Raw genomic sequence first — 27,742 nt, 5'->3', positions numbered from 1 at the left:
TGTCTGCTCTTTGAATCTTATTCAGATTTAAGCATCTTTATTCTTTTTTTAATGTTTGAGCTGCACTGACTCGTTTTCTAGGATTACACCTTTTTTTTAACATGCTTCTACATATTTTGGCTACCGTAGAAACTTTTTATGCAAGCCTTGTCCTGTCTCCAGAAATATGGAATGAAAGGAGATAGAGGAGGGTGGAAATTCTCACCACGCCTCAGAAACATGCCCTAAAATGATTTCACTGATTCACCCAGAGGACAAAAAAGGATCAAACGCTCACACAAAACAAATGCGGAGAATTTAGTGGCTGACTTACAGAATCTTACATGCCTTTCTTTTTTAAGAAAATTACCATGGTCACGCACACCTGGGGTTCTATGAATTATCATTATCAGTCAGGACTTCTTTTCTCTCTTTTCCTTTATCCTCACCCACAGAGGTGAGGCTGATGACAGTGTTTCCTGAGCCTGGTTCTGTAGATGGTGTTCTTTTTTTTAATACTGTCACCAAAGAAAATCTAGTTTCTCTCTATAATATTGTAGGGAATCTTCAGATTACTGTTCTTGTGAATTAGACCTACACAAATAAAGTTAATTCACACTAAATAAGTGACAAATGAACTTTCAGGGCTGAAAAGGGTTAGCTTTAAAGATAGGGGAAGGGTAGTGCAGGAATGTCATTTTGGCAAATCTGTGTTTATGTGCAGGCAAAGGTGTGCTCTTGAATGTCATTCGCCAAAGGGAATAACATGAAGTTAAGGTGGGACTTCTTTCTTTTTTTTCCCAGAGAAAATGTTAGACCAGTTCATTACCTTTGAGTCACTCACAGAAAGGCAAGCGCACATAAGCTCTGGGAGTTGTAAGACCATCCTGGTGTGTCATTGGTTCCCAAAAATTCTTTTCCACTCTATCATCAGCACCAAGTCTGCAATTAGACTTGAGCTAATGGAAAACAAGTCTTTGTAATAAATCATACCAGCAAACAAACACTACTGTTCGCTCTCGCTTGCACTTTCCCTCCTGTTTGCTCGTACATAACTCACAATCCCACACATTTCCAAACACATACATGCTACATTCCGCAAAGGTTGCTGAGTTTATAAGTTAGTGTAGGGAGACTCTCCTCAGGCTGTAGGGTGCCAGTCCATATCATCAGTATTTATGCTTGCAGACAGCCTTAGGTCAAAGTCATTAGGATGTTCTTTCCTATGAGTGAGCTCCTTATGCACAAAGACATATTTCTGAAACATGATTGTCGTGGCTCAAAAACTGCAAACCCACTAAGTGGCTCTCTCTTCATTGTTGGTATTTCTGGCTTTGAAGAGAGTTTTTTGGTCATCATTTCTATCTCATACTAAATTTTCCTTAATGCATAAGATTTTTGCTGCTGGCTAGGCCTCCCTTTAAAAGACTGTGATCTGGACAACCTTAATTTAATCAGGGGAAACTGAATCTGAGGAAAGAGCACTTTTATTTTAGTGTCATGTGACTAGATTACAGAAACACACACATATATATATGAAGTCTATAAAGTGACACTGTGTCGTTACATTAGCAGAAAAGCAATGCAAAGGCATTAAGAAAAACAAGAGCATTCAGTATGTAAAACATCTTTAAACAGAAATTTTAAATGTTTCAAGGTAACACAAAACCTGTGGTGACCCAGGACAGTTGTTAAGCCTGCTTCATGTGTCAGGTACAAAATTATTAAATACAATTTCCAAAATAATGAATTTAAAGTAAAGCAGTTTAGCCAGATGAATAGACAATAGAATAGAAAGCCTTTGCTGCTATTAGATTACACAGAAAACAATTAAATCAGGCGTGCTACACTTGATTGTATTAAAACACACAGTAACTTTACACAAATTCTATGTAAAAATTAGATAAGTATATAAACTAAGAAATATATGCAAAAAGTCTCAAAAAACAAAATAGGCATCTGCAGAGCTACAAAAACATATTATAGTGTTTATTCTATAAAAATAAAAAGGGAGAGGAATGCTTTAACACTCTTGATTAGTTTATAAATGAAAGTCTATGATTTAAGAAATTTCTTTGCATTTATTCACAATTTTCCACTTTGCTAACACATTTAAAGCCAAGGCAGGTCACACCGCCTACTTTTGAACAAAGACTGTACATTAGTAAAGAAAGAAAACGTGAGCAATGAGAGCAATTTGTATCTCTGCTGAAACTCCACAGCAAAGAGTTCAAAAGGCTTTAAGCTGAGCTGGTGAGTCATTTTGAAAGAAAAGAAACTTACAAAACCAAAGTAAGCAGCTTTGTGGAGCACTGGCGATTGTGCAGATAGACTGGGACTCAAAGTGACCTGTAATTCACTGTGAATGCATCTTTAAAATGGGGAAATGTGGGTATTGCTTGAAAAAAAAAAATATTAGTATATTACCAATAACAGCAAATAAGTGACTTGTTGGGAAAAGAAGTACACAAGGTGGTCCGACTGTGATTATGGACATCCCAAACACTGATAATAAAATTTAGTGTTACTGTCGTTACTGAGTGGCTGCTAAACCTGTTTTTCCAGTGAGTCCCACCCATTGCCTGCAGGCAGTTGTGTGAGCAATGTTAAAGTGTGTGTGAGAAAGAGTGAGTTTCTTCTCAGTTGAGGACGCAGACTGAAAGCAGATGGGAGGGGCATGTAAAGACTTAAAGACACCTGTGGAGAAGAGGAGTGAGCGATACCCCGGCAGCTGTTTTAATTTAAATTTCAAAAGATGCATCACCTGGTGTACTGGATGTATTATCTGTACTTTAAGCAGTTTGCCTTTAAGGCCTTTGATTATTACAGCCATTACTTTACTAGTTTCTGCTTAATATGACAGATGTTGTTAAACTAGGAATGTAACTAAAAGCAGTTGTTTTTATATCCTAGGCACATCTGTCAAGGGAAAACCATACTTAAAAAAAATAAAAATCTAAGCACTGATCGCATTAGTATATAGTCCTATCTAGTCCTTTTACTGAATCATGTATTGTATGTTGAGCATATTGTATATACAATACTTTTTTTTTTTTTTTTCAAATAATCAGTGTGTACATTTGAGCTATCCTGGCAAATACAAGCATTTCCTTCTTCTGCTTTATAATTGTGAGGATGCAATCGACTTCATTCCTTAACTAGAACTGCCACCATGAGTAATCCATCACCTTGACACTAACTAACAAGTTGTAAGTTTCCAGCTTCCAATTTGGGATGATCTCTAACTCGCTCTCATAATCAGTCACTTTAAAAATATCCCCACTTTACTAAAGCACACACATAACCTGACTTTTCAGAAACATCGTTATTTTAAAAAAGAAAGAACTGCATCACTTTCCAAATGCTGATCGCCTTCTGTTCAAATGCTATCTGATCCGCTTTCTCAAACTGTGCTTTTAAAACTGTCGCTGTTTGCCAAATGCTCCTCTCAGACTCTGATTTCCATAACCGACCCATGCTTTCCAAAAATGAGCTGTCTTTATTGAAGCCTCCTCATCATGTAAAAATGTCATAATGTTTCAAAACGTCCTGCATTTGCGAGGTGTTCAAACCTGTGGACCTTAGGGTCTCACACACACACACACACACACACACACACACACACACACACACACACACACACACACACACGCACACTGTCTCCAGCTGAGTAGACAGGGGAGTGGCAGAAAGAGAGATAGAGAAAGAAAAAAGTTTTTGGCTGACAGACGGAGAGGTGTGGTCACAAGGCTCCAAAAACGGTCCCGTCCTGCTCTCGGTTTGCAGTCTGCACCGGAGGGACCAGGGCGGACAGGGTGGAGAGAGAGAGAGAGAGAGGGCGGCAACCTGTCAGGTTGTTTCCGTCCACTTAGTTTCGTCCACTAACTTCTGTGGAGCCGCCGAGGCTGCCGTTCTCTGGTCACCATGTCAGCGGACGGGTCTCAGCAGGCCCTGAACATGCTCCGCAGGGCCAACTCCAGGGCAGAGTTGACTGGAGAAACCACCTACCAGTACGCACGGAGCGACGGCTTCCACGGAGGGGGTAACGGATACGACCAGTACGGATACGACGGACACAAAACCTCCACCCATTCAAAGTCCGCGAAGGGAGATGGGACCACGATAGGACTGACGTGGCTTGAGGCCAGCATGGTTGGGGGGGCGATGAGCGGCGCCGGCCGGGGGACGACCAGCGGAATGGGGTATGAATTTAAACTCTATCTTCCACAAGTTTTGGGTTTCTTTTTGCACCTGTGGCCAATGTGTGAACTGCAGGGCACGATAGCTTATTAAATATTAACCGTGACAGCCTGTGTTGTTTTTTTGGGCCCTGCAAACACTAAAAACACCCGATACTCACTGGGCTTTAAAAAAGTGAACAAAGCAATTAAATGCACATCAGCCCGCAAGAGTATAATTGCAGGGAAATGTTCTTGTTCTGCAAAGTAACAGCATTTCCACTTGTTTTGTAACACTGAAGCAAAGCTGGTGGTAATTGTGTATAAAACAAAATAAAGTGACGTTTAATTCAGATTGGTTTGCAGAGTCACGTCAGTGACATAACTGATCATACACACTGATAATGCGCAGTGATACACGTCGTGATGCTGACATACAGCTGTTGTCTTTGGCACATCTTTTCAATTGTTCCTCAGCTTCTGCTCTGCACAGGAGTAAACCTCCCCGGGGAGAAACGAGATTTACAGTCCGCGTTAAATTGCCGCCTTCCCTCTGCTGCTTCACAGACCCACGGACACGCGTGTCGGTTTAACGCATGCAACTCTATCAGCAGCACAAGGATTGTGTTTCTGACCCTGCACTTTGAGGAACGTGCAGATTTATTTAATTCGCAAACATAAGTTGTGAGTCAAAGCAACTTCGTTTATGGCTTTGATAGTTTTATATCAGGGAGTGATGTTTGAGATAAGGTACTCATGTAAGCCCTGTGATTAAGGGAAAAGTGCCTGGGGCAGCTTATGGCAAATATAAGTACATTTATTACATTGTTTATTATAGCTGGTAGCACTTTTTTCTGGATGGTAAGTAAAACAAGAAATACAAGTGTAGAGATGACAGAGATATTACAGGTGTTATTTGGAAACAGTGCCCTCATTCATAGCTAGTTAAATAAGCCAATGTCAGCATAGATTTTTAGGGCAATAGTTATGATATATGTGATAACACAAGTATATCAAAACTGGTCAATAAAATTGATAATAGAGATACATAGAGTGGGTCTTTATGCATATTTTAGAATGAGGTTAACATTTTAGTTTATATTGTAGCGTCCCTCGACAGAAGACACAGACGATCAGCGTTCCAGTTACCGGTGTTTATTCAGAAGAGTAACACGGGCTACTGTGGGCCGTAGCCAACGCCAAAACAACAGCGAAAAAGTGCGCTCTCAGCAACAGCACAACCCCCGACTCTCTGTCATTGGTAGCTGATCTGATTGACAGGCCAACCGGCCTCTAGACTACTGCACATTCAAGGACACTCAGTAAATCACCATGCTGCGGGTGTGGTCCAACTATGCCATAAGTAACTGGCAATTCTGAACACAAAACACTGATAACACAACAGTCAACTAACTTGTAACCCAGTCCGTTACAATATGTTTGTTTGTGAAAACCAGAGCAGGTTCCAGGAAAAGTGTCTTTTGTAGAAATTTGGATGCTTATCTGAGTTTCAGCTCAGACTGTACAAAACATTTTGCCCATATACAGCCAGCATAAATAGTTTAGTACCTCAGAATTGAAAACACGTACGAAAAGCAGCAGTGATAGCTGGTTATCTGGGGTGATAGCTTTTTTCTGTCTCTATATCTTCTTGTTTCTAGGAAACAGAGAGATCTCTATGATAACAACACTTATTTTTCTAAATTTTTAGATTTGTGGCTGCTGCCACAGCTCGTGTGTTTGAGCCCATATACCAAAGGCCCCACTAAAGATCTGTGTTCAAGTCTGCTCCAGACTTTTGCCCTCACTTTCCTGCGTGCCTGAAGTGTTTTCCTATCAAATTAAGCCTAAAATAATATTAAAAGAAAATTGTAATGTTTATAATAGCAGTGAAAAGAGTTTCTTTGGCACATTGTGTATGAATGTTGACTATACATACCAGCTGTTGAGCCCGTACTGATGTAATCCGTTGCAGTGTATTTTTTTTAGCTAATGTATTTGAAAAATCTAGCCATAACCATGACCATATCTTTTCAGTTTGTGGATTATGATGATATACATATACAAGGTTCCACACCTGCATGATGATACAATCACAATTCCCAGATTGCTTGTAAATGAAATGCATGTCTGCAAACTTGCAACAGAAATGAAGTTAAAGGTTAACAGAATTCCCTGTCTTGTCTTTTTTTTTTTCAGTTTTCTAAATTAAAACAGGTGGAAAGAGAGGCGGGAGTCTTTGCCCCTACTTAGACTGGGGTTAGGACTTATCCATGAAAAACTTTAACATTTATTTAAATAACTAATGTACAGTTTTATCTTTTCCTAAAAACAGCTACATTCAAATGAAACAATCTGAGAAGGGAAATTCACTCTTTGATGATATTTTGACAAAAAGGGCAAAAGGAGACACTGCTTTGTTTTAGGGGAACACACGGTGAAAAAAACTGGGAACCGCTGTGGTAACTGGGAATATTTTGGTAATAGTTAAAGCTGAAGATCTTAATGTTAATGAGTTTACTTCACTGCCCTCCACAGTGGCTCTATACTTACTTCTACCAACCAGAAGGCCGCTATCCTGCAGAGCCAGTGCAACGAGTACCTGCAGAAAGCCGAGTACTACATTCAAGTTGTGAGTTGTGTTTTCTTTTCTTATTTGTGTTACTTATTGCGCTTTTACTGCTAGAAGTGCAGATAAAAGTCAGTTAGCCGAGTCAGGAGGGTTTTTATTTCACATGAAGAGTGTAGTGTTGTAGGCTGTCCTCTGAGGCAAAAAGAAACAGAAAGAATGACAGAAATGTTGTGTGGCTGTAATTGGAGTAGCTGGATGTGTAGGCTTTTGGTGTACGGTCAGAATCTGTGACAGACACCAGATAGATAATGTTTAATTTTTGTTTAGCTCCCTGTTGGATGTGATTTTTAGAACTGGCCCCTTGAGCAGTATTGCAACTGTCAGTCCACTTTAAATTTACACCCTTCCTTAGTTTAGCTGTTAAGCAACCTATCATGAATTATTTATGTTACTGTGAAGTTCATCGCAAGTGCAAAACTCAGCTTAAAATTTGTGGGCGTGTGATTTATTGTCTTGTTGACTACTTATATCGGCAGACTATCACAACCGCGTTGTCCTTGTCATAAATCATCTTCTTCCGTGGGTTGTAAAAGTTGTTTTTCTGAAGTTTTAACATTTTTTGGCACTTCTAAATGGAAATAATTCAATCTAAAGCACAGCAAGGACAAAAGACATCTATACTCCAAATGTGCCCATTCAGTTTTCTGGATTTGTACACCTCCCTCGGGGTTGTGTCTGTGTATTGCAGGGTGGAAACCCGAGTGAGGCTGAGTACTTCATGGGGAAGGCCAAAGACGCCATTCAAAATCTGAAGAGCTGCGGGGCCGACCTGAGGCAGATGGGACAGCCTAATGAGAACGTAATGAGAAGGTAAGGAAGGCCAGATTTCTCTCTCTGTCTTAATGATCTGTGTTCTTTTACTAGAACAGTGCCCATCCGAGGTCAGTGTTAACCATGATTTTGACGCTGAAATGTAACTGTCTCTTAAATGCGTCATATGCAGGTAATTAAGTAATTCAGTTGCTGTTCAAAAGGATAGTGAATGTATCTCAAGCTTTAAACTTAGTCCAAATTTCCTCAGGCAGTCAGTAATTAATCTCCCATTTTTAAAGCAGATTGGATGAATGTTTGTTGACCGGACAGATGGATGGACAAACAGAGATTTCATGAATTTTTATAAAAATATATTCTTTGTATAGCATATGCTGTTCATTCCAAGTCTCATCTTTTTCTTTTTTCTAATCCATAGTGTGGAGATGTACAATAGCCAGCTGAAGGGGGTCCACATGGCCATCTCAGGCACCACGCAGAGAAGGAAGAGCACCAGGGGGGGCTCCGTTGGCTGGGAGGAACCTGGAAGGAGCTATCATGATGCTATGGGCTGGATTGCACAGCAAAAGGCGTGTATAGACACACCCAACTTAATACCTAACGTGCACCTGCAGCTGCTTTTGAAGATCAGTCTTCTGACATTCATGAGCCCTTTAAGGAAACCTGTGTTAAGGTGTCTTGGTAAAGCTTGAGGGGCATTACTACAGTGTGCATTAAACTGTGCGTTACCTGCAGTAGATGGTGGTCAAGCACAACCCCAACTTGGGGGAGTCGAGAAGAATATACTTAAAGGCTAAGAAATCTACTAAAAATCAATATTTGGTGAAATTTAGGCAACATTTACATTTTAAAAGATTTGTTGGAGGCTTGTTTTTTTTTCTTTTACATTTTTTACAGGGTTTTTTGCGCATTTATTTCAGTCTTAAATACCCTAAAATTGTTGCATTTTAATCACCTGATTTCGGTTAACACCAGCCTTCATTCTTTCAGATTAAGAGAAGTTGATGTAATTTGTCACATTCGTAAGTCAGAGACGTTTGTTACACACAACAGATAATCAGCTCATTTCATATCATAGCACATTTAAACACAACGGAAGTTAAAATGCTCCACAGTATATTTAATATATTATAGTTCTTTAAACACACTAAAAATGTGAACAACTACATTAAAATAATTAAAATTGTTAAACAGTTCAAGAAAAAGTTTTTTTTATGTTTAACTGGAGAAACAGACACTTTACACAAAAGAAATCTTTGTGAAATAAACCTAAAGTGAAAGAAAGACCTACTTCTTCAACAACAAAAGTGACATTAATACCCACTAACTAGATGGTTAAGTGCCGTGTCACTTTATGACAGTGTAATAAAAGGTGCCAGTAAACCAAATGACAGATCTCGCTGAACCATGATCGCTATGATAACACAACATTCACAGCATTTAACACAGAGCATAGAGAAGAATGCTCTGCTATGTTGGTGTAGACACAGTATTAAGGGATCATGTGGTCATTGTGGTTAAGTACAAATAGAAGCTAAAATGAGCTATTGTTTTACACTCAGTGCTAAATAATTTCTTTCTGAGTGGATTGCTGATCTTTGACCCCAAGTGGTGCATGAATTTACCAGCAAATTGCTGGTTTAACTTGTATCTCTGCCGCCACCTGCTGGTGACATGAAGTGCCTGTGTCTGAAGTCCTCTCTAAAACTCGATCTACTCCGTGCAGCGTCTGATTGAAACAGCTTCATGGGGAGACGATCCTGCAGCCATCGAGCAGCAGCTCATGAGCCACCAGAGGTTTCACAGCTCCATCCAGAGGAGCGTCGTGTTCGATCGAGCCAGAGATGACCTGGTGGGTTCAGTCAGCAGGTTCAGTATCAATGCTGTGATGATGAGACGATGCTGAGATTCACTGTTGCTTCAAACAGAAGCTCCGTTGATCTATTGTTTGGGATATACAAAGTCACAAAACTAAACCAGTGTTAAAGAAGATCACAGGGTAAAGAGATAAATAACCTAAACAAATAAAAATGATCCGCTATTGGTCAAATAGCAATTTGTTATTATTGGTATCTGTTTTAATTATTAGCATTTGCAAATATTGACACATCACTTTATTTTGAAACACATAATTTGACTCATTCTCTTCCCCCAGATGAAGACAGGAGACAAAGCCAATCTTAAGGCTCTGGAGCAGGAATGGGACAATCTCCAGGTGAAGAAACTAAATATTATCTCTGTGTAGTGTATTTTCCTGTTAATCGCTAGAGATTTGTATTAAATTGATTCACTTTAACCCTGTTTAACCCTGCTAGAAAAAGTCCCATGGTCGGACCCAGCAGCTGCGAGAGTTCCAGCAGATCATTCAGGAAATATCCAAAGAGATCATGTGGGTGAATGAGAAGGAGGAAGAGGAACTGGTGTTTGACTGGGGAGACAAGAACATCGACCAGTATATCCCCAGAAAGCAGGAGAGCTACTCGGTTAGTCAAACATCAGATCACAAGGGAACAAGAATAGAGCTGGATTCAGTAGATGCTGCAAAAAATCCACTTTTTAATTTCCAATTTTACGAGCTTCACTTTAGGCAATAAACATTCTTGGCAATCCCTTGAGCCTAAATGGCGCTGATGTCTTTTATGTAGTAATCTGCATCTCATAAGGGAGCAATCATCTGGGGTAGATTGGATTTTGGCAGCTGCAATTAGTCATCCACTTACAGCGAAGCCACAGAACTTCCCTCTTGCTGCATCCTGATGTTTTTCCTGTGTCCCCTGTGATTATCCACCTCTTCTTATATAACAGAAACTGATGAGTGCCCTGGAAGTAAAAGAAAAGGATCTGAATAGGCTGAAGGCCAAAGTGGACAACCTCCTGAAGAATGACCACCCTGCATCGGACAAGATCGAGGTCTGGAGCGATCACAAGTAGAAATCTCAGTCCAAAAACAACTATTTATAAACCTGCAAATGTAAAGCTTGACTTTTTTCGTCTTTGTGTGCTTGTGCATTCTCTACAGGCTTATAGTGACACCCTGCAGACTCAGTGGAGCTGGCTCCTTCAAATAACAAAATGCATCGACACTCACCTGAAGGAGAATTTAGCGTACAGCCAGGTAACTTAAAGCTACTCTAATAAACATGAACCTGCAGGAGTCAGTCACACTGACGGACACTGTGAATAAGAGTGCATGGAAAAGATGCACCATGACACCTCTGTTCCTCTGATTTGTTGTTGCTACATTAGCATTTTGATTCGCTTTCAGCTTTTCAGTTGTTATGTACACATAAAAAATGCTTGTTTACTTATCATAATGAGACTGGGAAACTACAATTAACTTCATGCTAGATTTCACTCAGTATTTCACAAATTGTGTGTGTTTTCTCCTGAAACTCATATCACGTATGCTTACACACGTGTGCATTTAGTTTTTCAAGGAGGCCAACGAGACGTACAGTGCTCTGCAGAAGGAACACGAGACGGTTCGTAAGAATTTCATCTGCGACAAGAACACTTCTCTGGAGACCCTGCAGGAGCTCCTCAGAAACCTGGAGGTACGACAGCGTCATTACAGCAGTAACACATCAGCTGGGCATCAGGAGCTTGATCACGTGTTTAGACGTTTAGCATAGCGAGATAAAACTGATTAGACTGAACATACAATAGATCTTTCATGTAGGATGAGCTTTTGAAAATTTCATGTCTCAGGCACTACAGTAAACAACAACACAAAGCCTGAAATATATAAAGTTAGTGGATTATTTAGCCAGATAACTCATCAGGAGAGTGTGCTCGGAATAAATTGAATGTAAAAAAAGTTTTCTTTGAATTTAACATTTTACTTATTGTACTTATGTTATAAAATCACATAATTGCTAATAGTGAAGCAACTCCAATACCATTGGATAATACCTTCGAATGATCATCCAAATGTTTCTTTTACTCATTCTGGACCAAACCCCCAGTTTTTACAGTCCAGAAGAAACACGCATCTTAGCCTTCAAACTTTTGCCAAACAATAGAAAGTACTATTCTGTTGGTGGCATCTTGTTACGGACATGCTCAAATTCAGCCCATTCTTTTAAAAGAAACATTATTTGTACTGTAAAGGCAGACTGCATGCCTAGTAGTTATGGCGTTAGTTACAAAAATGGAAACAGAAGTCTCAAAACTAAAGTTTTGTAACGTTGGCATCATTAAATCAACTAATCTTGGTCTAGAAATATCTTCCACTCTTGTATAATAATGTTATTGTTATTGTACCCAAACCAGTTCTGGATTGCAGGTCATATGTTTCATACAGGACAGGCCATTCTGTGTGACTTCATTATTTACAGAGAGACAAAAATGTTGGCGAATTAGAAAAGTAAAGCAGTTGTTAATGGCTAAACAGTGGCAGGTTGACTGAAACCTTTTTTGTCTTCAGAGGGAAAAGGAGAAGATTGTGGAAAATAGGAGGCAGGTTAAACACCTGGTCAGCAAGTCCAAGGAGATCGTGAGACTGAAACCCAGAAACCCTGAAGAGAAGAACACCAGCGGTGTCATTGTCAAGGCTCTGTGTGACTTCAAGCAGGACCAGGTCAGTTTTCAGATGTCAAAGTTAAACACATAATATTATTTTTATTTTTTACTTTACGTTGCACCGACATTCTCTCTTCCTTGTATTCTAACTTGTGTTTCATGTGTTTTATGTGTTTTATGTGACCTTTGGGCTCACAGAAGGTGATCCTTAAGGGCAATGAGGCTATCCTAAAGGACAACAACCAGCGCAGTAAGTGGCTGCTGACTGGCCCGGGGGGTCTGGATATGTTGGTGCCCTCTGTGTGCCTGATTGTACCGCCACCTAATCCAATCAGCATCAGTCTTGCCAACAAGTAAGAAACAAAAAATGCTTTGATTTGGACATATACTGTTAAAGATGATTGTATAACTCTTGCTCTGGCTGGAAAGATAATCCTGAAACCTTTAAATTTCACGTGCAAAGAAACGAGCAGTACTACGAAGCAATCCTGTCAATCTGGAGCCAGCTTTATATCAACGTCAAGAGTCTCATGTCCTGGCAGTACTGCGTCATGGATATCCAACGCATCAACTCCCTCACCATCCCCATGGTAAGCACCGACGAGGTCTTGGAAGTCGGCCTCTGCTGTCTGTAAAAAAATATTTAGTCATACGTCAAAGTCAAACTTTTGCTCTCTTGCAAGGTATCAAAGGAGAAAATGAATGGTCATAATAAAAGTTGTGACATAGTGTTAATTAACTTGTAATTATTTGGTTTTAAAGGTGGGTTTTTGCTTTTACAGTTTGTTCTAAGCCAACAGCTGTAGTCTTCCATTTAATATGGGCTTAAAAAGTGTGTAAACGTCTCTCATCCTGAGCCACCTCCAGATGCTGGGAAACAGCTCCCATAATTGCACACTTTGGAGTGCTGCATAACTCTGTGGCATTCAAACAGACATTTAAGCATCTCTCAAAACCAGCTGCTCCAAACCAAAGTCCCTTTTGCAACTTTTTACTGCTCCAGTTTGTACTTTGTGTTAAAAAACACACACAATCATTTTACTGCACTGTTATTCTTCTAACATTTGATGATTTATTGGTGGAAAATTAATTTATAAACATAGCCTTAGAACTTAGAAACTATGGTTCTTACAAGTGTGGTGAGTATCGTCAACATAAAGAAGGTACCAAAGATTTAAAATATCATGTCACATTTGACCTCTGACCTCTCCTTTTCGGTGAAAAGATCTGTTTGGGTCCAAATTAAACTTAATGTTTCTGTGTCTTTTCAGTTGGCCAAGATGCGCCCAGAGGAGTACCGGAAAATGATCAAGAGCATGGAGACTCACTATAATGAGTTTATATTGAACAGTGTAAATTCCCAGATGTTTGCTGATGAGGACAAGAGAAGCATAGAGAACCAGGTCAATGATGCCCAGTCCCGCTATGAACAGCTAGTGGTGCAGATACCTACTTACAGTAAGTGTTTGTAGTAATGATCACCTCGCAAGTACACGTTCTGTTTGTTCTGTACATTTCTATTCAGTCTCATATATCAGATGGACCTCTTGCGCTCATTTTCAGCTCCATATGTTTATTCTTGCACTTCTTGGCTTTTGTTTTTTTAGCCGGATGTCTCTTAGACTTGTCTATCACTTTGATAAACAGGGTTGTAAAATGTCCATCCAGAGAATGCATTTATGGGAGCATGAAAGAAAAGATAAAATTTCCCAATTACTGTATTTGTATAGTACTGTATAAAGATTTAAATGCTACACTTTACCAGTTATAGTGTTTGAGCAATATGAACATTGCTCAAATTCAATATTTTTAGTACGTATTTCAGTATATTACAGTAAAGTACAGTATACAGTATGCATTTGAGTCTGTATGCTTGATAATGGAATAATTGAATTGAATAAGTGAATCTAGTGAACTTTTGAAAAAACTTTTATCTGTTTTTTAAAAATCGTTTTGTCCACAGTTGTCCAGCAGAAACAATCACAGCAAACAGCTGGGCAACAACACCAGCTGATTATATTACAGCAAGTACAAGCTGCTGCTGCAGAAGACACAAGGAGGCTTGAAGAAGAGGCCAGGATGCGCCAAGAGGAGGCCTGGAGGCTTGAAGAAGAAAGACGGAGAGCAGAGCTCAGAAGACAGGCAGAGAAGAAAGCGGAGGCAAAGAAAGAGGTGGTGAAGAAGGAAGTGACAAAAGTGACCAAGACAGATGCAGGAAAGAGGAAGGTATCCACATCATCATCATCATCTCATAGCTTATTAGAGCTGCACTCGCTCAGATTGAGGCTGGAGGCCGCTGAAGACATGCTGAGTCAGCACATCCATGTCTGCTTCAGAGACAACGGCGTGCAGGACTGTAGCCTCAAGATCTCTCAGTTAGAGGTGAAAGCATAAAATATAAGAATAACAGAAATGCATGTAGAATGAAAACAAAAACGACCCTGTATTTATCGTGACACATATATGTGCATCTTTCAGACTGTGCAGCGTGATGTGGACTCGATGGGTGCTGAGTACTTACTTTTGAAGGAGCGCATTCTAAACGAGCTGGAAAGCGTGAATGATTCAGACAAAGCTCAGTTCCTCCGCAGCGAGATTGGAGTGATTAACCAAAGACTGGGCAGCCTGGAGAGCAGCTCATCAGCTTATGTTCAGCGGTACGTAACACAAGGCAAAACCTCAAAACGATGGCGTAAAGCTTAGTGTGTTCTTCTGATTAATTTAAAAGTACAGTTAATAACTGTGCACTGTAAGATCAATTATTATCTGCAAAAAAATATACTTTTACATACAGATAATCTACATTATGACAAACACACATATGCCTTGCATATTTGCATATTTGATTATTCCATATGCTGGTTTTAGGCTACGAGCTCTAAGGGACATGCTGGAGAGTGTGGCACGAGCCGAGGACATTGTGAAAGTTTATGAAGCAAGAATGACAGAAAAGGAGACCACTTCTCTGTCTCCTGAGGAAGTGGAGGAATATATGTCGACTCTGAAGGTATTTTTGCAAGATAATGGTGTTTTCCTACTCTTTGATAATAGTAGACAAATCATTTGTGAATACTGCCCTATTTTTCTTATATCCTTTGTGCTGTGACATATGCTTTAATTCCACTTATCAGGCTGATTTTTATTATACGGTGGATCCAGTCGTATGATTGATGTTGTGTCGTGTGTCGATGTGCAGAACATCAAAGCAGAGCTGGTTCAGAAGAAAGATATTCTAAATGCTATGGAGGCAGAGTTGTCCAAGGCGAGCCACTGGAACAGCCAGGTGGGCGGATCCTCCCACAGGTGTGACCTGATGCTAACAAAATACACAGAAGATGTGAACATGCTGTCAGACCGCTGGAGACGAATCCAATTACAGCTCGATACGAGGTATGCTGCTCTGTCAGTTTTTAATAATAACTGTCTGTTAATGTCAAATTGAAGACTTTGCAGTCATGCAGTAAATAACTCATTCCATATTCAACCATATGAATATGAGGCTGCCAGTACACATGTGAATCTATTTTTAAAACATCTTATTCACATACACATATGTCAATTTGTGATTGGCAGAAAATGATCAAGCAAAGCACAAAACATTTGTTGCTTCAGTATTTTAAATGTTATAATAAATAATATAATAAAAAAACAATATTAATCTGTAAACTTTGCATGAGAGCGTTTGAGTAAAAGTGACATAACTCACTTATGCTGGTGGCCTCTTCCACTTGCTCAGAATGCAGGACCTTCGATCATATCTGCCTCAGCTGCAACACTACAAGCAAACCAGCACTTCCATTCTTGAATGGATTGAAGCCACTCGGAGAAAACAGGTGGCTCTACAGGCCACCAAGATAGAAAATGTTCAAGCACTGGAAGACCTCATTAACAACCAGAAGGTAATATGCTGAACTTTTGCTATTATTAGAGCTACTTCCAATAATTTTCTGTGAAGGCATCAGATACCTGACATCTGTACTTTGTGGGTTTCTCTAGGCTCTGAATGCAGAAATCAAGGTGAGGAGGGAGACAGTAGATAGTGTGCTGAAGGACAATGAGGCCTGTGTGAACGCTATCAAGGTAAGTAGGTCAATAATCGAGTGCATTTGGCCTCAGATTCATTAAAAGATCAACTTCCTCTATTTATTTATTTATTTTTATTTTTAACAGGACTATGAAACAGACCTTGCAGCTTACACCTCTGGTTTAGAAACTTTGCTCAACATCCCAGTGAAGAGGACAATGCTGAAGTCGCCGTCAGTGGATCTCAATCATGAAGTAATGCAACTGTAGTAAAAACATTAGACATGTAGTAAACCATTAGTATATGACATGTTTTTTCTTGTAGGTTAGAGTTGATTTTTCGGATGTTTTTTTAAAATTAAATTTAAATTTGTCTCTGTTCCAGGCTACCCAACTGCAGACTCGTTATATGGAGTTGCTTACCCTTTCTGATGACTACTACAGATTCCTAGGAATCTGTAGTAGAAACATGGAGGAGCTCAAGGTACGGATCTCCAATGCTGAACATCCAAAAATATCTTGTTGGATGTAATCATGGTTTTCTTTCTTTTTTCTTCTTCTTTTTCTTTCTTTCTGTTTATGACATCTTATCATCAAACTGCCCAGGGATTATGAATGAGAATTTGGGGTAAATCTGTCACCTAATCTTTGATATAACGTTAAAGTTAGAGGAACTCCTTTATACCTTCCACCATTGTTGTTAATAACATCACCTGCAGTGAGCATTGTGTTGCTCCCATTTACATGCGTCTTTTGCTCATGAACTCTGTGTATTAATATCCATCAGCTAAAAGAGTATTAAGACACACATTGCATGCAATGCAATGTTACTGACTGTCCAAGAACTGACAGACTACAGATGCTATATACATGAGTTTCAGTATAAAGAGAGTAAAGTTCACTTAGATATTTTAGATATGACCAATGCCAAGGACATATGTTGTGACTAAGTTGCAACTACCCATAATAAGCAACTAACTATCCACAAGGAGGGTTGGGTCTTACTGTGAAACCACACAACCACACGTCTTATGATTGATAACCTGTTAGCCAAGTGTGTGGTTTCATATGGATAACCTTCTATAGTATGATCAAGATTTTGAAAAAGCAGTTTTTTGTTCAATAAGACCTAAAAGACAGAAAAGTTGGTGGAGAACGCAAGAGACGTGAGATAACTATAGTTTTTTTTTTTAAAATTCAATTAATTATAATGGCAAATGAAACTCTACAATAACACAGAAAAACCAAACGATCCGATGAGATGACAACATCTCGCCCCCTCCCCCACTCCCCATAAACAAGCATTTGGTGACAGTGGGAAGGAAAAACTCCCTTTTAACAGGAAGGCATAGGTATCTGTCAGAACTGGTTGGGGGTTTTCGATTTGCCTCAAACTGAATGGAATGTTTCTTCATGGCAACACGATATGAATGTGGTGTTAATAGGGTTGTGCTAAGCAAATGTTATGCTGGATACTTGTTAACCACAACACAAGTGGGTAAAAAATAATAATGAAAGCTTAATTTATCATTTTTAAAAACACATTTGTCTTTGTCTTTCCTCCAGATTCGTAACACCAGGATTGACCTGTTAGAAGAAGAACTTCGCCTTCTGAGAGACGATATGAGAGACCGCAACGCCAAGAACAAATCACTGGAAGATGCTCTTACTCAGTATCAATGGGAGCTGAACCAGTCAAAAGAACAGTTGCTGTCAATGGAGGCGGTGAAACAAACTGCATCGCATGCCACCAAGGAGAACCTAGATAACACACAGAGCCAGCTGGCAGGCCTCAGAGATCAGGTGGAACGTCTCAACTACTTGCTGGATGAAGAAAAGAGGAAGAGGAAGCTAGCAGAAGAGCGCTACACTCAGCAGCAAGAAGAGTATGAAGCAGTGCTGAGAAAGAGGCAGAACGAGCTGGAGATAGTCAGTTGGTCCAAGGTGGAGGTGGAGAAGACTTTGTCAAATAAAGAGCTTGAGATTGAACAGCTCCGGCGACAGCTTGCTGACGAGACAGCAAGGTTCATGGAGCTGCAGAAGGAGATATCAAAGGTAAGGAGCCAATACAGTACGGAGATCAATAACTTAAAGCTCAGCTACGAATCTCAGATCCACGTCAGCCATGCAGACATGCAAAGGCTGGCAGCTGAGAGGGACGAGGATACAGTGGAGCTCCAGCTGCAGTATGACAGGATGGAGGCAGAGAGGAGGAATCTTGAGGAGGAGCTACGGAGACTCCGAATATCTATCAGCCAGGTTGAGGAACAAAGGAAGGCAGCAGATGAGGAAGCTCACACTCAGCGGGCTGTAATCATCGAGGAAGGCCGCAAGAGAAGAGAATTGGAAAGTCAGGTGGAACTGTTGATGAGGCAGAGAGACGAGCAAAGTAGTCAGTATAGAGCAGAGCTGGCTGAGGTTAGGAAGGACCTGCAGGAGACGAGTGACCGACTGGCTTATGTCACACACAGTCTAGAGGAGGAGACCCGCAGAAGACAAACTGCAGAAGAAGGTCAGGGTGTGCTTGAACAGACTCTGTCCCAGCTGCAAGTGAAGCTAACTAATTCATCAGTGGCTGTAACCCAGGGGCGGGAGTACAAGGAGGAGCTTCAGAAACTGCGATTGGAGCTGGAGAGAGAAAGCAGGGAGCGAAGCAGAGTTGAGCAAAATACGAAAAGCTTACAGGGACGCATCAAGGACCTCCAAGCTGTAAGAGATGGACTTGAGAGCCAGGTGGAGAATTTGCGGCAAGCTAACCAAGAAGAAGTAGCCAGAAGAAGGCAGATCGAGTCAGAGCTAGAGAAGACCAATATGACCCTGGCAGAACACAGCAGCACTATCGTTGCACTACGCCAAAGCCAAGAACAAGCCAGCAATTCCGAAAAGAGAGGTGAAGAAGAGCGTCTTCAGTTGCAGGAGGAGCTAGAGAAAAGCTTGAGACAGAAGAAGACCTCTGCAGAGCACATCACACAGCTGAGCTCTGACCTGAAAGCCCTTCAGCAGCAGCTGCTTGAGGAGCAGCTCAAAGTCAAAGAGGCAAACCTCAGGAATGAAGGTCTTTATAAATCTATAGAGGAGAAGAGCAAGATACTGAATGCGAACTCAGTTGAGCTTCAAAGGCTGAAGGAGCTGACAGAAGCTCAGACCAAAGAGAGGCTGAGCCTGGATGAGGAGCTAAGGACAACACGACATGAGAAAGATGAACTCTTGAGGGCCAAACAGGGAAGTGATGATGAGCTCTCCTCGCAGATTACTGCGCTGGAGCTGCAGCTACAGGCCAGTGAGCGCGGTAATTTAGACTACCGCAACCTGGTCTCCGAGCTCTCCTCTGAGAGGGAGAAACTCAAAGTGGAGACTGAGAAAATACAAACGCAGGCCACCGAGGTACATGGAAGTTTGGTGCTTAGTCCTGGACTGTTCTCGTCTTTCCAAATCAGAGTCTTCACCACTTGAAGCATTCAAGTAGCAACTGTAGCTCTAGCTAGTCTGAAGCAAACCCTTTCCTTGCATGCTGGAGTGCCTCTTGTAGATGCAACTCTGATTTGAACACATACCGTCTGTATGTGTTTGAATAAACTTGCATGTGTATAAACTCGCATGCAAACATAATCTGCGCCTCTCTACCTGACAGCCTTCCTATTCCACTGTCTCCCTGTACACACTGTGGAAAGATGGGGAGTTAAGGGTTAGAGTTAGTGCAGTTCGCTTGCTTTTTTGGGGTCACTTTATTTGCCCAGAATGATCAGCACCATCACTGCCGCTGGTTTCCTGGTCTACTAGATTCTGATCATTGTTTCTTATATTTTTAGTACATCTTAATGGGCTTAAAGACACCTTTTGGAATCTTGTAAAACAGCACTGGCATGACTTCAGAAATTTACAGTTTCCAAAAATGCTTATGACAACTCCTCTTGCAAACTAAAATCAGGTGATCACGATTGGCCCACATCTATTGGTTTTATGTATCTGTGCTGTTTTGCAAATTAGTCTTGCTTTCTGGTTGTTAAATAGAATTAGCCATTTTTTGTTATATCACTAGTATAGCAAACCAAATGACAATTTGGCAGAACAGGCACAGACTTGCTTTTTATATTTCAACTTTTAACACTATTGCCAGCTGTTTTTCTTTTACAAAAACGTAAAAAGGCTTGAGTTGTAACGACAACAAAAAACTTTTTTTTGAGAAAATGCTTTTATTGTTTCTAAATAAGCTGTGCACCCAAATATTCTTTCCGCAGAAAGAATTCTTGCACTGTGAAAGATTGAAAAGAGCAAGAATGTGCGCTGTCCTCAATAACCACTGGTTGTATACAAAAAATGAAAAAGAAATAAATGAGGTTCCTCATCTATACTGTTAATATAGGAGTATTTTTGAGTTGAGTAACTTCTCGTCTCTTTTCTCTCTCTTTATTTCCTGCAGATAAGAGCCACCATGCAATCCCGTCAGTCCCAGTATAATGAAATTGTAACCGAGAGAGACACTCTGTTGCTGAAATTGCAGTTGTCAGAAAAGGACAAAGACCACATCTCAAGACTAGAGGAGGAACTCAGCCGCATTAAACTGTCCTTAGAATCTGAGTATCGCAATAAGCAGCGTCTACAGGAGGAGAACGAAAGAGTGAAGAGGGATTTAAGTCACTGGACGGACCAGTGTGATAGCAAACATGGCCTGATTAGGCAGTATGAGACAGACAAAGATATTTCGGAGAGGGAAAAGAAATCTTTGAAAAGTGAGATAGAAAGGCTGATGAGAGAGTTACGTGAGCTTGAAGAATCATATAAAATTAAACTGTCAGCCACCCAGAAAGAATTACATGAGGTCACCATTGTCAGAAAGAACATAGAAACTGAACTGAAGACTGCCAGAGAACCCCCAACCTTGGATCCTTCCACTCTGATTTTTGATGGAGTCCGTAAGACAGTGACAGCAGACCAGTTGCTCAATTGTGGTGTTTTGGATAAACAAACATGTAACCAGCTGGTGAAGGGACATAGGACTGTCCCTGAAGTGTCTGTTGACAAAAAAGTCAATTTAAAAGGTACAGGCCCAATAGCCGGGGTGGTAGTTGAAGGTCTAAAAGGTCCAGGCTCCATTTCTGGACCTCAGTTTGCAAAACTGACTTTCACTGAAGCCAAGAATGAAAATCTCCTCCCAGCAGATGCCGTCAATTTGCTTCTGGATGCTCAAGCCGCTACAGGACACATCATTGACCCCAGAACTAATCAAAAGTTGACAGTTGAAGAAGCATGTAATCATGGTGTGATTGATGATAAGGACAGAGAGAGGTTGCTAGCAGCAGAAGCTGCAGCTGTAGGATATAATGGACCTGGGACAAATAAACCTCTTTCAGTATTTCAGGCCATGAAGATGGGACTAATTGACAGAAACACAACACTGCGTCTTTTACAAGCTCAGGAGTCTGTGGGGGGCATTCTAGATCCAGTTCTCAGTGTGTTCCTTCCCAAAGACACAGCCATTGAGCGTGGCCTAATTGATGACAACTTATGCCGTGCTTTGAGTCAAAGACCTGAGCTCTACCTGGACCCAGAAAATGAGGACGGTGTAACTTATATGTCAATGAAGAGAAGATGTAAGGTAGAACCACACACGGGCCTTCTTCTTCTTCCTGTCACTGAGAAGATAGATCCCTCCAAACTTATTTTTGATGGTGTTCGAAAACCTGTCACAGCCAAGCAGCTGCTGGATTGCAGTGTCCTGGACAAGCCAACATTTAAAGATCTAGAAAAGGGGAAGAAAACCATCCCAGAAGTGTCTGTTGATAAAAATGTCAATCTGAAGGGGACTGGGCCAATTGCTGGGGTGGTAGCTGGGAAGCAAGGCAAAATGTCCTTGTCAGAAGCCAAGAGACAAATGTTGCTACCTGAGGATACTGCAGATTTGCTACTGGAAGCGCAGGCTGCAACTGGTCATATAATTGACCCTCAAACAAATCAGAAGTTGACTGTAGAAGAGGCATGCACCAGAGGAGTAGTGGATATAAGAGATAGAGACAAATTATTGGCAGCTGAGGCCGCTGCTGTTGGCTACAAGGATCCTAAAGTTGCCAAGCCTCTCTCAGTGTTTGAGGCCATGAAGAAAGGATTGATTGACAATAAGACTGCACTGCGTCTACTGCAGGCCCAAGAATCAGTGGGAGGAATTCTAGATCCCAATCTCAGTGTGTTCCTGCCTAAAGACACAGCTATCAGGCGCAACCTTTTAGATGAAAACCTTCGCCATGCTCTGAAACAAGATCCTGAATGTTACATTGACCCGGAAACTGAGCATGATGCCAGCTATGAGACTTTGAAAAAAAGATGCAAGATAGAGCCTCATACTGGTCTGCTACTTTTGCCAGTCTCAGAGAAACTAGATCCTACTAAACTGGTCTTTGATGGTGTACGTAAACCAGTAACAGCAAAGGACTTGCTTGATTGTGGGGTGCTGGACAAACCAACATTTAACCAACTACTGAAGGGGGAGAAGACTGTCCCAGAGGTGTCTGCAGACAAGAAGATCTCTCTAAAGGGGACAGGAGTGATTGCTGGTGTGGTGGCTGGACCTTTAGGGAAACTGTCTTTATCAGAGGCCAAGAAACAGATGCTCATGCCCTTAGACAGTGTAGATTTACTACTGGAGGCCCAGGCAGCGACAGGTCACATCATTGATCCCATATCCAATCAGAAGCTGACAGTAGAAGAGGCATGTGCAAGAGGAGTAGTGGACAGTAGAGATCGAGACAAACTCTTGGCAGCAGAGGCTGCTGCTGTTGGCTACAGAGACCCTTACACAACCAAGCCTCTTTCAGTGTTTGAGGCGATGAAGAAGGGAATAATTGACAAAAAAACAGGACTACGTCTGCTGCAGGCCCAGGAATCTGCAGGTGGGATTCTAGATCCAAACCTTAGCGTGTTCCTTCCGAGAGACACAGCTATAAAGCGTAACCTTGTGGATCAGGAACTCTGTCGTGCATTAAATCAGAACCCCGATTGTTACCTTGATCCAGACACAGAACGTGATGCCAGCTATGGGGCTTTAAAGAGAAGATGCAAATCAGAGCCTCACACAGGCCTGATACTTTTACCAGTCACCGAGAGGAAGGACCCTTCCAAACTCATGTTTGATGGTGTTCGCAAACCAGTCTCAGCACAGCAGTTGCTTGATTGTGGGGTTCTTGACAGGGAAACATTTAACCAGCTAGTAAAAGGGCAGAAAACTGTCCCAGAGGTCTCTGTGGATAAAAAGATCTTTCTAAAAGGGACTGGTTCAATTGCTGGTGCAATAACTGGGCCTTTAGGCAAGATTTCTTTAGCAGAAGCCAAGAAACAGATGATCATGCCCCCAGATAGTGCAGATTTACTTCTGGAAGCCCAGGCTGCTACAGGTCACATTATCGAGCCTACATCAAATCAGAAGTTGACAGTAGAGGAGGCATGTGCAAGGGGAGTAGTGGACAGTAAAGATCGAGAGAAACTCCTAGCAGCAGAAGCTGCTGCCGTGGGCTACCAAGATCCTAACACAGCCAAGCCTCTTTCAGTGTTTGAAGCAATGAAGAAGGGAATAATTGACAAAAAGACAGGACTTCGTCTGCTGCAAGCCCAGGAATCTGCAGGTGGCATTCTAGATCCAGTCCTTAGTGTGTTTCTACCTAGAGACACAGCTATAAAGCGTAATCTTCTGGATCAAGATCTGCTTCGTGCATTAAACCAGAACCCTGATTGTTACCTTGATCCAGACACAGAACGTGATGTCAGCTATGGGTCTTTAAAGAGAAGATGCAAATCAGAGCCTCACACAGGCCTGATACTTTTACCAGTCACCGAGAGGAAGGACCCTTCCAAACTCATGTTTGATGGTGTTCGCAAACCAGTCTCAGCACAGCAGTTGCTTGATTGTGGGGTCCTGGACAAATCAACGTTTGACCAACTACTGAAGGGAAAGAAAACAGTCCCAGAGGTCTCTGTGGATAAGAAGGTCTTTCTAAAAGGGACTGGATCCATTGCTGGTGTGGCAGTTGGGCCTTCAAGGAAAATGTCCTTTACAGAGGCAAAGAAAATGAAAATTCTGTCATCTGATAGTGCTGACATGCTACTGGAAGCTCAGGCTGCCACAGGTCACATCATTGACCCCAGAACTAACCAGAAACTAACAGTCAAAGAAGCATGTGCCAGAGGAGTAGTGGATAAAGAGGATGAATCAAAATTGTTTGCAGCGGAAGCTGCTGCTATAGGCTACAAAGACCTTACTACTGGCAAACTTCTGTCAGCTGGCCAGGCCATGAAGAAGGGGTTAATTGACAAGGACACAGCTCTGCGTGTGCTTCAAGCTCAAGAGTCTGTAGGGGGTATATTGGACCCTGACCTCAGTATATTCCTACCCAAAAACATTGCACTAAATAGGAATCTCATAGATCAGGATCTATACCATGCCTTGAGTCAGGGTCCTGACTGTTATCTGGACCCAGACACCAAGCAAGGAACTCCTTATATATCCCTGAAGAAAAAATGTAAAACTGATCCAAGCACAGGTCTTTTGCTTCTCCCTGAACCTAAAAAGCCAGCAACTGTCCAGGGGCTTAGAGGCCAGGTGTCTGTTGTGGATCTAGTGGATGCAAACTTGCTGCAGCGGTCTGATATTGACAAGTTGAATCAAGGTAGACTGACTAGCCAACAGGTTGAAGAGCGTCTACGCTCCTATCTGAGAGGTTCCACCTGCATAGCAGGAGTTTATGATCAGGCCAGTGATAAAGTACTGACAATTTATCAGGCAATGAAAGATGGACTGTTGAAATCTGGGACCACTCTTGAACTGCTTGAAGCTCAGGCTGCCTCAGGTTTTATAGTTGATCCTGTGAACAATCTCTATCTAACTGTTAGTGAAGCCTACAATAGAAGACTGTTTGGGCCAGAGTTTAAAGATAACCTGCTAGCGGCAGAAAGGGCTGTGACTGGTTACAGACTGCCTGGTACAGACAAGACTATCTCTCTCTTTCAGGCCATTGAGAAAGGTCTAGTGGAGAAAGGCCATGGCATTCGTCTACTAGAGGCCCAAATTGCCAGTGGTGGTATCATTGATCCGGAACACAGTCATCGTATTGATGTGAATGTAGCCTACAAAAGAGGCTACCTGGATGACGGAATGATTAAGATCCTCTCTGATCAGAATGCTGATACTAAAGGTTTCTTTGACCCTAACACGGAAGAAAACCTAACGTACACGGAGCTTAAGAACCGCTGTATCCCAGATAAGAAGACCGGCCTCATGCTTTTGCCTATAATCGACAAGAAAAGTCAAGAGTCAACACAGAAGAACACTCTGAGGAAGAGGAGAGTATTGATCGTGGACCCAGACACCAATAAAGAGATGACAGTCCAAGAAGCATATGACAAAGGGTTTATTGACTACGAGACCTTCCTGGAGCTGTCCGACCAAGAGTGTGAATGGGAAGAGGTCACTATTACTGCTCCAGATGGTTCTGTAAAGTTTCTTATTAATGACAAGAAAACTGGAAGACAGTATGACATTACAGAACTGCTTGAAAAGCGATTAATTGATGAATCAGTTGTAGCTCAGTATCGTGCACGAGCCATCACCATTAATGAATTTGCTGATATCATCACCAGTAAGACCAAACATAGCTCATCGTTTGGACAACCAGCTGCCTTGGGCACATCTTCAGTGAAATCATCATCATCATCAACAACTTCAAGAACACCTTTGGGAATATCTTCAGTAACATCATCATCAACAACTACAAAAACATCTTCATCATTAAATTTAAGAACATCAGAAGCCTCAGTTCCCTCTTTGTTGACATCATCCTCACGATCATCCTCACTGGTGTCAAGACCCTTATCTCCCACTCTCGCTAAAATGACCACAACAAAGATGACCACTGTCACAGAGCGAAGCGCCAAGCTTAGCAGTGTTTCGCAAGATTCACCTGATTTCCATAAACATATGTCCAGTGTATCTTTCACTCTGTCCTCTCCTGTTGAAATAGTGGGTGAACAGGAACCTATTGGTGCCATTTTTGACACAGACAACGTAGAGAAGATATCTGTCACAGAGGCATTAAATCGTGATCTAGTGGATTCCATCACTGCCCAGAGACTGCTTGAGGCCCAGGCGTGCACTGGAGGAATTGTTGATCCTGCAAGTGGCAGAAGGGTCAGCATCCAAGAGGCATGTCGTATGGGCATAATAACTGAAGACATGGCCACTAAACTTAAGCCTGCTCAAAAAGCCTATATTGGCTTTGAAGATGTAAAAATGAAGAGAAAAATGTCAGTTCCTGAGGCAGTTAAGGAGCTGTGGCTGCCATATGAAGCAGGACAGAGATTCATGGAGTTCCAAGTTGTAACAGGAGGTCTGTATGACCCAGAAATGGGTGGTAGAAGAACCATAGAAGATGCCTTGAAAATGGGTTGGCTGGATGGGAGAGCAGGCCAGAAGCTCCAAGATACAAAATACCACACAAAGAACCTAACATGCCCCAAAAGTAAACTTAAGATCTCTTACAAAGAGGCTCTGGATAACTGCCTGACAGAGGAAAGCACTGGCGTTAAAATGCTCCAGGCGTCATCTGTGTCTTCGAGAGGCATCAGTAGTCCATACAATGTTGCCTCTGCCCCAGGATCCACCACAGGCTCCCGGAGTGGCTCACGACGAAGCTCCCGCAGGAACAGTTTAGACTTAGGCTCTCCCATATCCTCATCAGTCAGTCGCTACAGTATTTCCAGCTTCAACTCCTTCCAAACCAAAAGCTAAATTGATAAAAGAAAAAAGCTGAGTTTGTGCTTTTCTTGCACACAAATCAGAATTTGTCAAAACTATTTTCAGTGTTTTGGAAAAAAGTTGTGGAAAAAATGAGTGTTCTGTGTGAGGAGAAAATTTATATTTAGCAGTCTGAATTGTTAAATGTTCGCATATTTTTAGAGTAAGCTTTGGTGTTGATGTGCTTAAAAATCTATAGTTCAAATTATACAGAAAAACTGCAAGATGTTTGTTTGTTTGTTTGTTTTTTAATGGACAAAAGTATTAATGGTTTCTAAAATAAGGTGTGTGGATTAAAAATATAGTTCATGTCATTTAATTTGTTTTTCAAAAATTAATGAAAATGTCATTTTGTATGCTTTGCATTTGAAAAATGATAGAATAGTGTTTACAGTTATTTGACATGTTGTGTGTTTGGTTTACAGGGAGGGATTTATAGTTGGGTTGCATTGGCTTAACTGCTGTTTTTCATCATTTTCATAAAGTCATCATTTATTCATTCATTGGTTTCTTGCCCAGTAGTGCTTCCACTTTTGTAACGTTTTTTTTTTCAGTATCTTAAAATAAAAACTTGAGTTTTTTGCTCATTACTGACTGTTCTTATTTGTGTTCATCTAAAATACCCTTTGTTGCTGCCATGTAAGATATGTTTGTTCATTTTATTTGTTGTTTTTTTTTTGTTTGATTTTCAATTTGCAGCACAATACATTTGTGCTGTGGTAATTTCATCTATATAAAATGCTAAATGAAAGATTAAAAATTAGAGATATTTGTATTTTATTGCTTCAGCCTTGGCATTATCACAAGTAATCAAATGCATTTTTCAGATTAAGGTTTGATTTGAAAGAAATAAAACTGAGC

The 27,742-nt window shown here is 41.1% G+C and overlaps 1 protein-coding gene across 2 annotated transcripts; it reads left to right on the top strand.

Moving 5' to 3' along the window:
- Nucleotides 1-3,771: 3,771 nt before the first annotated feature.
- Nucleotides 3,772-27,494, top strand: dspb (desmoplakin b). Of its 2 annotated transcripts, none has more exons than XM_084910781.1 (24): nt 3,772-4,181; nt 6,696-6,789; nt 7,478-7,599; nt 7,979-8,129; nt 9,287-9,412; nt 9,716-9,775; nt 9,876-10,043; nt 10,366-10,470; nt 10,580-10,675; nt 10,989-11,114; nt 11,987-12,139; nt 12,280-12,434; nt 12,545-12,671; nt 13,353-13,539; nt 14,045-14,463; nt 14,560-14,738; nt 14,950-15,088; nt 15,278-15,471; nt 15,818-15,980; nt 16,078-16,161; nt 16,252-16,359; nt 16,490-16,588; nt 17,671-19,488; nt 20,525-27,494. In XM_084910781.1, exons 1-24 carry the CDS (start codon nt 3,904-3,906, stop codon nt 26,873-26,875), a joined length of 11,502 nt encoding a protein of 3,833 aa, XP_084766907.1. In that variant the 5' UTR covers nt 3,772-3,903; the 3' UTR covers nt 26,876-27,494. The 2 variants fall into 2 exon arrangements, with proteins under 2 accessions (XP_084766907.1, XP_084766908.1); XM_084910782.1 differs by having other exon boundaries at nt 17,671-18,159; nt 20,525-27,491.
- Nucleotides 27,495-27,742: the final 248 nt, after the last annotated feature.

Source organism: Perissodus microlepis, chromosome 17, assembly GCF_051167445.1.
Source record: "Perissodus microlepis isolate ML-2025 ecotype Zambia chromosome 17, ASM5116744v1, whole genome shotgun sequence".
In the NCBI taxonomy this organism is placed as follows: Eukaryota; Metazoa; Chordata; class Actinopteri; order Cichliformes; family Cichlidae; genus Perissodus; species Perissodus microlepis.
Note: the sequence above shows the minus strand (reverse complement) of the source record. Positions and strands in the feature narration are given on the sequence as shown.